The 13316-nt window shown below is 40.9% G+C and overlaps 1 protein-coding gene across 1 annotated transcript; it reads left to right on the top strand.

Moving 5' to 3' along the window:
• The first annotated feature begins 1590 nt into the window (after positions 1 to 1590).
• Positions 1591 to 3264, top strand: LOC307000751 (lectin-like). The gene is made up of 6 exons (XM_079616572.1): positions 1591 to 1623; positions 1695 to 1773; positions 2139 to 2281; positions 2431 to 2571; positions 2755 to 2869; positions 3036 to 3264. The coding sequence occupies exons 1-6, from the start codon at positions 1621 to 1623 to the stop codon at positions 3128 to 3130; spliced, it is 576 nt and encodes a 191-aa protein (XP_079472698.1). The 5' UTR covers positions 1591 to 1620; the 3' UTR covers positions 3131 to 3264.
• The last annotated feature ends 10052 nt before the right edge of the window (positions 3265 to 13316 follow it).

Raw genomic sequence — 13316 nt, 5'->3', positions numbered from 1 at the left:
CCCTTTGCGTCACAATTAAAAGGGCAACAAGTCTTAAAGGGGCCATGCACGCAAAGCCGTTTGTACAGTGTGTGTGTGTGTGTGTGTGTGTGCGTGTGTGTGTGTGTGTGTGTGTCAAGTGTCATGAAAATCATTGTCATGAAAATGTCTCGTTAAAAGAAAATCAAGGACAATGGAAATAAGTTAATGCAACTTTATTGTGTTATCCTTGAAAAAGAATTTGTTACGATGTTGTATTGCTACTTTTTATGTCAAATAAACTCACACCTTTTATTTTCATTTACATAAAATAAATAATCAACCTTGACGAAGGTCCGTAAATGAACGTGTTTCTTGAAACATCAACTGGTGCTTTTTGGACGTCATCAGGCTTTTATTTGAGCTTATGTCCTTTTTGAGTAAGAGTGGATTTTTGAGTGCACTGTCATCACAGTATGACGCACCAGTAATACCCACAGGCCAAAGTTCTCGCAGGCTTTTTAAGGGCCAACTAAGACATTTCTGATTTTTTTTTTTTTTTTACCATCCAGTGTAGAGTATCCAAGTGATCCAATAATGTTACTTTCTGTTCTAACTTTAGCTTTGCTTTTCATGAATACATTACATTATCATACATTTAGGCATCTAAAAATGGGCATAAACAAGACTCAAGACTTAATAGTGAACTATTTCTAGCATGTAATGAATGAGAAATTAGATGCGCTAAATCTTCTGCAGCATAATGAGTCCACAACAAGGAACCCAATATATCCCAATGTATCCAATATATAGGTAAGGCAAAGGGAAAAACCCTCTGGTGTGCCGGATCCAGTCTTAACAACACTCTCCACACATTGCTCTTTCTCATTCTCGTCCTCCTTGTTCACCTCCTCTTACACACAATCTTCCTCCTCTCCCTCTTGTTTCCATCCATTGTTGGTATCAACATCCAGTGCAACATTTTGGCACTTTGAACTGACTTTAGATTGCAATGAAAGAGCGCAGAGGGAATGATTTAGCAAGACTTCATTAAGTCTTATTATAATTGGACCATGAGTCTGGAATAAAGTTGAATTGAATATAGAATTGAATACACATAACCGTGTTTAGTCCATTGGGACAATCCTCCAGCTTATTATGGTTATTCACTGAAATTTGAATTTATATGATCTCTGGACACTGTAAGAAAAACAATGTAAAAGGCAAAAATGTAAAAGGTACTGGTAATTATCCACTACGGACATTTCTTTTAACCCTAAAACACAACACAATCCCTAATACAGGTACAAAAAACCCTGTAAAATTATTATGGAAAATTCCCTCATTAACACAGTATTGTGCTGTATTTTACAGACTTCTGTTTTTCTTGATTAGTTGTAAATTAATTATTATATTTTAGCCTACATACTATGATTGTTCAAGGTTAACATGAAGATAATGTTACTTTAGTAGCAATGGACCTATAGATGTGTAAAAAAAAAAAAAAAAAAAACACTTTCCTGTGTCATGATTCTGAATAATAAAAAAACTGAAGATGTTAAGATTGAAAGAAGGGAGGAGTTGTGAAAATGAGTGGAATGGAATAAAATAAAATAAGGTGAAACAGTTACTGTGAGGACAGATAAGACAGCAAGAACAGCAATGGTAAGTCATTTTCTTGAATGAACACTTTGTATCAATTTTTATATATTATTTATATATGCTTTTTTTCGCAGTGGACATCGGGATCTATAAGATTTGTTCTGCTGATGACTCTTCTCTTTGAGAGTGGCAGCTTCTTAACAATGGAGAGAGGTAATGTTTAATTCAACAATATGTTTACATGGAAATTTCCAAATTTTACACATTTTAAGGTTTTATAGAAATCAACCCCATTGAACCTTTTTTTCTAAGAGTGAAATTACGTAAGCCCCATTAATGTACCCCAACAATAAAATATAAGGCAGATGTTAAAACAAAACACGTGGCCAGAATATATATTGTGTATAATGTTTATATGACCAGTTTTGAGTAAACATTGACAGCATTAGTATATTAACAGATATTACCAGACTTATATATTACAAGTTACACTTCAAACAGACAAGGACAACTATCCACCTGTATTTTTAAAGTGCCATATAGCTTAAAATAGTCATGTGTGTGCCTCTGTCATTTAGGTTTTGATGGTGACCATACTAATGTCACTTTGTGGTGCTGTATGCCTGAAGCCTGTGATGAGCATGGCTTCACTGATTGGTTCAAAGTGGGCCGCTTATGTGTCAAATACTTCAAAAACCCTGTTAACTTCACTGAAGCCGAGGTAGGTTGTAGCACTTTTAAAAAAATAGATTGTTGCATTGTTACACTAAAGACATTTAGTTTCTATTATCCTTCACATTATTACCTCCACCATTTAAAAAACCAAAAGCAATGTTGTGTATATATTAAATGTTCTTGTTTTATACCCAGTTCCAGTGTAGGTCCAAAGCCCCTGGTGCACATCTGGTGTCAGTGCATAGTAAGAAGGAGAATAATTACTTGCTCTGCCTTGTGAAAAAATTTAACCCAAGTAACCTGCGCTTCTGGCTCGGAGGCTTTGAATTCTTCAAGGTAAAAAGACAGAAGTCTGAAGAGGTTCACAAATGGGGAGAGCAAAGAGAAATTATTGAGATGTTGTTATTTTCTGCTTTATATTGACATGCATCCACTAGTTTATTACAAACAAACACCCTCTGGCTTTCTTTCTTTCTTATTATTATTATAATTTTTTTAACTTCTTTCTCACTTTTGCAGTCTGGTAAGTTTTTTTGGATTGATGGTTCCTACTGGAATTATCAAAATTGGACAAGTGGTGAACCCAACCACATGTACACCGGCACAGAGGAATGCGTGGAGATGAACTGGAAAGGTAAGGATGGAAAGAAACAACAACAAAAAAACGAGTGAGTTAAATTCAAACTTGATGTTTGGCTAAATGATTTATTATAGTGATATTGATGCTGTGATGACAATGGGATGTTTGGTAAAATACAATGATAGATGAAGGTACATTTCACTTTCCCTCACATTTTCAGAGATTGGCAGGTGGAACGACGACTCTTGTAGTGTCAAGAAAAACTACATCTGTGCCTTCAAACATTATGACATGCTGAAAGTAGACCAGGAGTAGATGGAGCAGTTTTATCTGAGCATCATCCCATAAAACTTTCTGAATAAAATGATTTTCTCTGCATCAAAAAAAAAAAAAAAACCCGAAATAAAAACAATTCTTCCTTAAAATGATAATAAAGAACTTTTGCAATCAAAATGATCATTTGATTTAATTTATTTATTGTTTGTCTTATATATAATTTTGAAAAATATACATTAAAGGAAAATATTACTTTAAATTCACTAACCTTAATCTAACTATAGTTTATATCCTTGTGTTGGAAAATAAAAGTGGTTTATATCAAATTTGTTATAAATAGATAACTCATCAAGGAAAACTTGAATACTTCAGTCATCACCTTTAGTCAAGTTTTAAATAAGTTGAGGTTTCATTAGATAGAATTCTAATGAATTCACAGTCCCCCTGTGGTGAAAATCACCTTTTTAACGTTGTTTATGTCTATGTGGTGTTTTTATTATGCTTTAAGACACAAATCCCTTAATTTCACTACCCCTCACATTTTCAAATAATATAAACAATTATTCAAATTTAAACTTTAAATGATAATAATCAAAATGACCAGTTGATTATTTTTTTTGCCTGATTAATGAAATGAGAAAAACTAATGCTTCTTGCAGAATCAAGTAGCACTTTATCACGAGGCCACATTTGTTTCAAGAGGTTTTAATGTGTGATGAAGAGTGATGAATAAATGAGATCGAGGTTTGAACAAAATGGAGGGGTAGTGGAAATAAAAGCGATTCAAAGTGACAAATGTAAATGCATCATGTTAAAGGTTGGGTAGGTAAGAATTGTCTAAATAACTTTTTTTATATACCAATACATAATTAAAATGTAAGTACTTTGAAAAAGAGAGTATAACAATTGAGTGACTAGGCTATAGTGTATTTAATCTTCAAAAAACACAGCTCATTAATTCCTACCGGGATGAAACAAGTGATTGGCTTGCGCGACTGTCACTCTCCGTCGCCATGACTACCGCTGCTATTACTGGCTTTGCCCACGTGCACGCACTCGCGCACCCGTTTTTAGGTTGGAGTGAATAGAATTAATGAGCTGTGTTTATTGAAGATTAAATACACTAGAGTCACTCAGTTTTTTATACTCTCTATTTCAGAGTACTTGCATTTTAATTATGTATTGGTATATAAAGACAGTTTAAACAAATTTGAATAAAAGTTTTTTTTAGACAATTCTGACCTACCCTACCTTTATAAAGGTGAAGTTGAAAAAAAAAAAGGTGGGGGGAAAAAAAGAGTCTTGAGTCAGAGTATGTCTAATGCAGTGAATTTGATGACAACACCCAAATGTTGAGATTAAAGTTTAAGTAATTACAATAATGAATGTCTCTACAGAAGATCTTGCAAGTCAACTTGATGAATTATGATCAGATTAAGTGACAAAGCCATTCTGAGTGTGAGTTGCTGCAACTTTGGCTGGCAACTTCAAGTGGAGACACTGAGAGATCACAACTCTGTCAGTAACCACACAATCCTACGTTTTTTGTTGTTGTCTTGTGTGGTAAACTACTTTCAGATGCTTGTCGTATAGACACCTCTGTCCAACAAATGTACTGTCTACAAAAATAGTTTTCACTTGGTGAGCAAGCACAATGGCGATATGGGTTAGAAATGAAATAGGAGAAGGGTCATGCAAATTAACAGAATAAGTTGCAGAATTTTTTTTTTTTTACCATTAGTGAAAAAACCATGTCAAAAGTGCATTACGACCCAGATTGCAATGAAAGAGCGCAGAGGGAATGATTTAGCAATACTTCATTAAGTCTTATTATAATTGGACCATGATTCTGGAATAAAGTTGAATTGAATAGAATTGAATACACATAACCGTGTTTAGTCCATTGGGACAATCCTCCAGCTATCTTCTGTCACAGTGTCTGGTGGTTCCTTGGGTTAAACACTATGGTCCTCAGTTTTCACGGTGTCTAGGCATTCTCACTACAATTCCCATCATCCTGTCTGTCACTGATTGTTCATTGTGTTCCGCTGTTTCTCGTCACCTGGTTTAGCACTTGTGTATATATACCCTGTCAGTTTCAGTGTTTGTCACAGAGTCCTTGTTTATAGTCATCACACTTCCGTTGTCTGCATTCTGTCTGCTTCTTGTTTTGTTTCATGTTTTGGATTGCCTTTCTGGATTTTGACCTCTGCCTGAACTAGTTGTGAGTACGGATTACCCCTTTAATAAATAATTGCATTTGGATCTCTCTCTCCTGTGTGTTCCGTGACAGAAGGACTCCGTCACATTAAAGATCCAGCATTGGGCTGGACGTCACGCCTGCCGAGCCTGAGCTTCACGTCACGCCTGCCGAGCCTGAGCTTCACGTCACGCCTGCCGAGCCTGAGCTTCACGTCACGCTTGCCGATCCTGAGCTTCACGTCACGCCTGCCGAGCCTGAGCTTTACGTCACGCCTGCCGAGCCTGAGCTTCACGTCACGCCTGCCGAGCCTGAGCTTCACGTCACGCCTGCTGAGCCAGTGTTCCCTGACAAGATGGCCGCCGTTGAGCCGGTGCCCGTGTCTGTTCCTGAGCCGGTGCCCGTGTCTGTTCCTGAGCCGGTGCCCGTGTCTGTTCCTGAGCCGGTGGTGTCTGTTCCTGAGCCGGTGCCCGTGTCTGTTCCTGAGCTGGTGCCCATGTCTGTTCCTGAGCCGGTGCCCGTGTCTGTTCCTGAGCCGGTGCCCGTGTCTGTTCCTGAGCTGGTGCCCGTGTCTGTTCCTGAGCCGGTGCCCGTGTCTGTTCCTGAGCCGGTGCCCGTGTCTGTTCCTGAGCCGGTGGTGTCTGTTCCAGTGCCATGGCCGCCTGAGGGGTCGGTTCCAGTTCCTGAGCCGGTGGTGTCTGTTCCAGGGCCATGGCCGCCCGAGGGGTCGTCTCCGCCCTGGCCGCCCGGTGGACTGTCTGCTTCGTCCTGGCCGCCGGCTAAACCGTCACCCCTTGTTCCTGTTCCCCTTCATGGACCTGGCCCACCATCCCTCCCCCTAATCCTCCACAGCTCCGCCTCCCTCCTGGACTTTTTTCAAGTTTTGTTTTCTGTCGTGGAGCGTCTGGTAGCTGCTCCGTAGAGGGGGGGGGGGGGTTATGTCACAGTGTCTGGTGGTTCCCTGGGTTAAAGACTAGAGGTCCTCAGTTTTCACGGTGTCTAGGCATTCTCACTACAATTCCCATCATCCTGTCTGTCACTGATTGTTCATTGTGTTCAGCTGTTTCTCGTCACCTGGTTTAGCACTTGTGTATATATACCCTGTCAGTTTCAGTGTTTGTCACGGAGTCCTTGTTTATAGTCACCACACTTCGGTTGTCTGCATTCTGTCTGCTTCATGTTTTGTTTCATGTTTTGGATTGCCTTTCTGGATTTTGACCTCTGCCTGAACTAGTTGTGAGTACGGATTACCCCTTTAATAAATAATTGCATATGGATCTCTCTCTCCTGTGTGTTCCGTGGCATCTTCTCATTCATTGCATTATGGTTATCCACTGACATTTTTATTTATATGTTGATCTCTGGACACTGTAAGAAAAACAATGTAAAAGGCAAAAATGTAAAAGGTACTGGTAATTATCCATTACGGACATTTCTTTTAACCCTAAAACACAACACAATCCGTAATACAGGTGCAAAAAACCCTGTGAAATTATTATGGAAAATTCCCTCATTAACACAGTATTGTGCTGTATTTTACAGACTTCTGTTTTTCTTAATTAGTTGTAAATTAATTATTATATTTTAGCCTACATACTATGATTGTTCAAGGTTAACATTAAGATAGTATTAATGTTACTTTAGTAGCAATGGACCAATAGATGTGTAAAAAAAAACACTTTCCTGTGTGATGATTCTGAAGATGTTAAGATTGAAAGAAGGGAGAAGTTGTGAAAATGAGTGGAATGGAATAAAATAAGGTGAAACAGTTACTGTGAGGACAGATAAGACAAAGGTGCAAGAACAGCAATGGTAAGTCATTTCAGTCAGATCGGGATCTATAAGATTTGTTCTATTGATGACTCTTCTCAATTCAATTCAATTCAAATGAGCTTTATTGGCATGACTTGTACAGTATTGCCAAAGCATTGGCCATTAGGCAATGAACAAATAATCAATAAAATTAATCAGTAAACAAATGCATGAATACATTTATACAAAAAAAACAATCAAACAATCAAAATATCTTTGAGAGTGGCAGTGTCACGAACCCAGGTCCATGGAGGGGAAAAGGAACAAGGGGGAACGGCTTAAGCGACGGCCAGGGCGAAACAGACAATCCATCGGGCGGCCAGGGCGAAGCAGACAGTCCATCGGGTGGCCACGGCGGTGAAGACCCAGGCGGAACAGAGACAGACCCTGGCTCAGGAACAGTCACAGACACCACCGGCTCAGGAACTGGAACGGACACCACCGGCTCAGGAACTGGAACAGACACCACCGGCTCAGGAACTGGAACAGACACCACCGGCTCAGGAACTGGAACAGACACCACCGGCTCAGGAACTGGAACAGACACCACCGGCTCAGAAACTGGAACAGACACCACCGGCTCAGGAACTGGAACAGACACCACCGGCTCAAGAACTGCAACAGACACCACCGGCTCAGGAACTGCAACAGACACCACCGGCTCAGGAACTGCAACAGACACCACCGGCTCAGGAACTGCAACAGACACCACCGGCTCAGGAACTGCAACAGACACCACCGGCTCAGGAACTGCAACAGACACCACCGGCTCAGGAACTGCAACAGACACCACCGGCTCAGGAACTGCAACAGACACCACCGGCTCAGGAACTGCAACAGACACCACCGGCTCAGGAACTGCAACAGACACCACCGGCTCAGGAACAGACGCGGGCACCGGCTCAGGAACAGACGCGGGCACCGGCTCAGGAACAGACGCGGGCACCGGCTCAGGAACAGACGTGGGCACCGGCTCAGGAACAGACGCGGGCACCGGCTCAGGAACAGACGTGGGCACCGGCTCAGGAACAGACGCGGGCACCGGCTCAGGAACAGGCTCGGCCGGCAGGGCGAGCAGCTCGGGCGGGGCCGGCAGAGCAGCATGCCTAACCGGCGCGTCAGGGATGGCAGTCACCTCTGGGATGGTCTTTGGGTTAGGAACCACCGGACGGTCCGTTGAAGAGGTCCTTCTCCTTCTCCTCTTCCGCCTCCGGACCACCGGAATCGGAACCACTGGCTCCGGCTCTGGAGCAGCAGACACTGGCTCCGGCTCTGGAGCAGCAGACACTGGCTCCGGCTCTGGAGCAGCAGACACTGGCTCCGGCTCTGGAGCAGCAGACACTGGCTCCGGCTCTGGAGCAGCAGACACTGGCTCCGGCTCTGGAGCAGCAGACACTGGCTCCGGCTCTGGAGCAGCAGACACTGGCTCCGGCTCTGGAGCAGCAGACACTGGCTCCGGCTCTGGAGCAGCAGACACTGGCTCCGGCTCTGGAGCAGCAGACACTGGCTCCGGCTCTGGAGCAGCAGACACTGGCTCCGGCTCTGGAGCAGCAGACACTGGCTCCGGCTCTGGAGCAGCAGACACTGGCTCCGGCTCTGGAGCAGCAGACACTGGCTCCGGCTCTGGAGCAGCAGACACTGGCTCCGGCTCTGGAGCAGCAGACACTGGCTCCGGCTCTGGAGCAGCAGACACTGGCTCCGGCTCTGGAGCAGCAGACACTGGCTCCGGCTCTGGAGCAGCAGACACTGGCTCCGGCTCTGGAGCAGCAGACACTGGCTCCGGCTATGGAGCAGCAGACACTGGCATGTCCAGGATCCGAGCCAGACGCTCCAAATAGTCCATCATTGCCTTGGCAGCCCCACAAATGGGCATCTCTAGACCCGTCTCAAACTGGGCAGACGGGACTTGAACAGTCTCTGGCTGGGCAGACAGAACGTGAACAGTCTCTGGCTGGGCAGACGTGACGTGAACAGTCTCTGACTGGGCAGACGTGACGTGAACAGTCTCTGACTGGGCAGACGTGACGTGAACAGTCTCAGACTGGGCAGACGGGACGTGAACAGTCTCAGACTGGGCAGACGGGACGTGAACAGTCTCTGACTGGGCAGACGGGACGTGAACAGTCTCTGACTGGGCAGACGGGACGTGAACCAACTCTGACTGGGCAGACGGGCTGTGTCTCCTCCTCCTCCTCCGTCCATGATGGCGTCTCGGTGGCATCGAACTCACCATCTCTGGGGAATTTACCGTCTCCTCTACGAACCTGGTGGCTATGGTCTCCTCATTCCTTCTAGCACACATTGAAAAATAGGCCAACAAAGAAATCGAGGATCCTTCATCCTTTCCCGGAGGGAAAATCTCGCCACGCGGTATCCACATACCGACCGGATCGTATCCATACTGCTGGATCTAATTGTGACGGAGTCCTTCTGTCACGAACACACACAAGACGAGAAGATCCAATTGCAGTATTTATTATAAGGGTAATCCGTACTCACAAACAGTCCAGGCAAGGGTCGAAATCAAAAGGCAATCCAAAGAACACAAGATAAACACGAACAACAAGAACGGAAGTGTGGGGACAATATACAAGGACTCCGTGACAAACACTGAAACAGACAGGGTATATATACACAAGTGCAAACAAGGTGACGAGAAACAGCTGAAGGAAATGAACAATCAGTGACAGACAGGATTATGGGAAATGTAGTGAAAATGCCTAGACACCGTGAAAACTGAGACCTCTAGTGTTAAACCCAGGGAACCACCAGACACTGTGACAGGCAGCTTCTTAACAATGGAGAGAGGTAATGTTTATCATTTGATTTTATTTATTTATTGTTTTTTTGTCTTATATATCATTTTGTAAATATGCATTAAAGGAAAAGATAAATTCACTAACCTTAATCTAACTATAGTTTATATGCTTGTGTTGGAAAAAAAAGTGGTTTATATCAAATTTATTATAAATAGATAACTCATCAAGGAAAACTTGAATACTTCAAAGTCATCACCTTTAGTCAAGTTTAAAATAAGTTGAGGTTTCATTAGATAGAATTCTAATGAATTCACAGTCCCCCTGTGGTGAAAATCACCTTTTTAACGTTGTTTACTTTATATCTATGTGGTGTTTTTATTATACTTTAAGACAAACCATGTACAAATGCATAAGTCAACACACCATTGTGAGTATTTTCTCCTTAAAACTGCAGTGAATTACAAAAAAGCGGTTTGAAATCGCTGCTGTTTCTGACATCAAATTGTCTTGTAAACAATCACGTCAACGTATGATCATCAACGAAGGGGCGGGGCTAATTTGCATATTCATAAAAGATAGAACCGCGTATACTTAATGAGGCAACGGTGTAGAGTTACATTCAAGCTATTTTAAGGCATAACAAATTAAAGGAAAAAATGTTTAAATATATAATTTTGGTGATCAAAGATGAGTTTAAAGGGATACAATTATTGACAGGGGGACTTTAAATAGCCTATAAAAAACTGTCAGATACAGTTTAGTTTTCATTAAAATAGCCCCACATCATCACCCTTCACCATAGATTGGCATGGTTTTATTTCAGTTAGCCTAATAGCTGGTTTGATTTGCATTGAGAGATGATATTTTTAGTCAACTTTAGCATGGGTGTATTCACTTATGCTTAGCACTAGATGAACAATATCTGTCCTTGAATAAATAAAGCTTAAACTTGTCTTAAAAAAAGGCAGTAGCTAACAAGTGGCTAAATAGGAGTATAGCCATCAGGGACATTAAACATCATGATGGCGAACAGGTAAACTCATCTACACAAGTCCGCTTTTGCAGGCTTGTGTTTATAATCGCACTCTTGGAAACTATCCTAACTCAAACTTTCAGGGAAAATGTTTTTTTAACCCTCTGGTGCTGTTCACATGTTTTGTTTTGTTTTCTCAATGAAATGATTGTAGCCTACATTTTAGTTTGATCTTTTTTATTTATTTCATATTTTGTATTTTTAGGGGATTTTATGGTACTAACTTACATTTATGCAGTAGTTATAATCTATTTATTCACTTTTTGAGCATAGAACTGAAAATTTTATAAAATCCAATTATATATTGGAAATAAATCTTGAATGCTTTGGGGCACAGTCCTATTTTTAACGATGACACTTGGAAGATTATTGCTGAAGTGAAAAAAAAAAGTGAACTTGAAAAAAAGAAAATATTTAGGCTATATTTAAAAAAAAAAAAAACATTTGACTCTAAAACTGTGAGAAAATCACAGCCATGTATCTAGATGTGTTCCAAATTTGAGGTTGATATATCGAACAGTAAGAATTTGTGAAATGAAAAATGACTGAACCATATCAAATGTTTAAATAAAGACTTAAAGTGTTGTTGGAAGCTTAATGGTGGTGATGAAGTCATGCGACGGTGATGTAGTTTGTTTATGACCTATGTTTACCTTTTTTTTAACTTCTGCCGCTTATTTAGGCTTCAAATTTCATAAAAGTTGAGTTCGTTTGATTATCATAATGTACAAAATGTGTAAAAATCAAACTTCTGTTGGTCACAGAGCTTATTTTCTCCAATTGTTCAAAAACCAATGGACAATTCCTATTGGAGCAAGAGTGATGCTAAACTTCTGGGTTAAGCTTAAAAAATATGTCATCTCTGCACTTGTCATCAGCCTTGTCACAAAGTCTGCATTATATGTTGACACATTTTTAAAACAAATTGATGAAAATTAATGGGAGACCATGTAAAGCTTTGTGATTTTTAACTTATTTCCTAGATTATGCATTTATGTGGTTGAATTAATGATTTGATAAGAAAACTACCACTTAAAGGGGTGGTTGAGTATGATTTCACTTTTCTAACTTTAGTTAGTGTGTAATGTTGCTGTTTGAGCAAAAACAACATCTGCAAAGTTACAAACGCTCAAAGTTGAAAGCAAATAAAGATATTTGCTTTTAAAGAAAAGGACTACAACAAACTGTAGGGACTACATGACATTCCTCCCGGGTTAGTGACATCACCAACCCTAAAATGTACATAAACCCCGGACTTAAACCCGGTGTACATAAACACCCCATAAACACGCAGTCCATCTTGAGAAGAGGAAAAGTTGTTGTACATTTGTGAGTCAGCTCAAACTTTAGCATCCATATTTGCAATAGAAAGTCACTCTGTGTGCATCTCACAACAGTTCCTATACGAGCAATTTATAGACTACCATGACAGAATATCCTAATTGAAGATAGGAACATAAACATCAGCAATATAAATTCATCAACTAACCATTCAGGGACGTCCTGATGCATTCTACATGTTGTCACTTCTTCTTGAGTCTCTCCATCTTTGTCTGACTCCGTTTTAACATTAAATGCAGAACAGTTTCTGTCATTTTAGTGTGTCTGCGAGAAGTAATCGCAGCTGCTAACACACATGAGCTCTTGAAACCCCGCCCTCTGCAGCAGCTCATTTGGATTTAAAGGGCCAAGCACAAAACTGTGCGTTTTTGCAAATCCTCAAAAAGTGACAACTTTAACATGCTATATAAAATATCTGTGGGGTATTTTGTGCTAAAACTTCACACACACACTCTGGGGACATCAGAGATTACTTAAGTACTTTACTCGAGTATAATTTTTGGGGAGTAGCCTACTCATGACTTTAATACATTTGAGAGGCAAATATTGTACTCTTTACTCCGCTACATTTCTATCCATAACCGTGAATACCCGTTACTTTTTCTTCTAAAAAAAAAAAAAAAAGGAAAAAAGAAAAATCTCTGAAACCCTCAATTTGTTGTTTCCCTCTCAAACGTGACTGGATTCTGCAGGCGCCACTGATTGGGACAGCCTATCAGCAATCACCTTTCAGGTTCAGGTTCAGAGGTGTGTGAGAACATTGCTATATTGCCTTATTTGCTGGTTTAGGTTTATTGATTTGATTCATGAAAAAACAGAGAAACTCACATGTACACACAATTGTTAGCTGAATTTTCTTTTCTGATATTACACATTAATGTAAGCAGAGTATTTCCTTTGATGTTCTTGAGTATGCGGTGTGTTTAACACAGTCAGGTTCAAATGTGGGTGCAAAAAATCCATCAAAACTCTAGCAGAGGTTTGTCAGAGCGTTGCCATTGTGCTATTGCCTTTATTTAATGTTAAATAAAGCAACGTGGTAAAAAGATTAAAATGACTTGATTTTACTTTCAATTCCTT

The sequence above is a fragment of the Phoxinus phoxinus genome (assembly GCF_949152265.1).
Source record: "Phoxinus phoxinus genome assembly, chromosome: 6".
NCBI classification, from domain to species: domain Eukaryota; kingdom Metazoa; phylum Chordata; class Actinopteri; order Cypriniformes; family Leuciscidae; genus Phoxinus; species Phoxinus phoxinus.
Note: the sequence above shows the minus strand (reverse complement) of the source record. Positions and strands in the feature narration are given on the sequence as shown.

Bases quoted from the DNA above. Each gene is read 5' to 3' on its own strand.
- LOC307000751 (XM_079616572.1), top strand. The intron at 1,774-2,138 runs GTAATGTTTAAT...TCTGTCATTTAG, and splicing joins CTTCTTAACAATGGAGAGAG to GTTTTGATGGTGACCATACT. The intron at 2,282-2,430 runs GTAGGTTGTAGC...TTTTATACCCAG, and splicing joins TTAACTTCACTGAAGCCGAG to TTCCAGTGTAGGTCCAAAGC.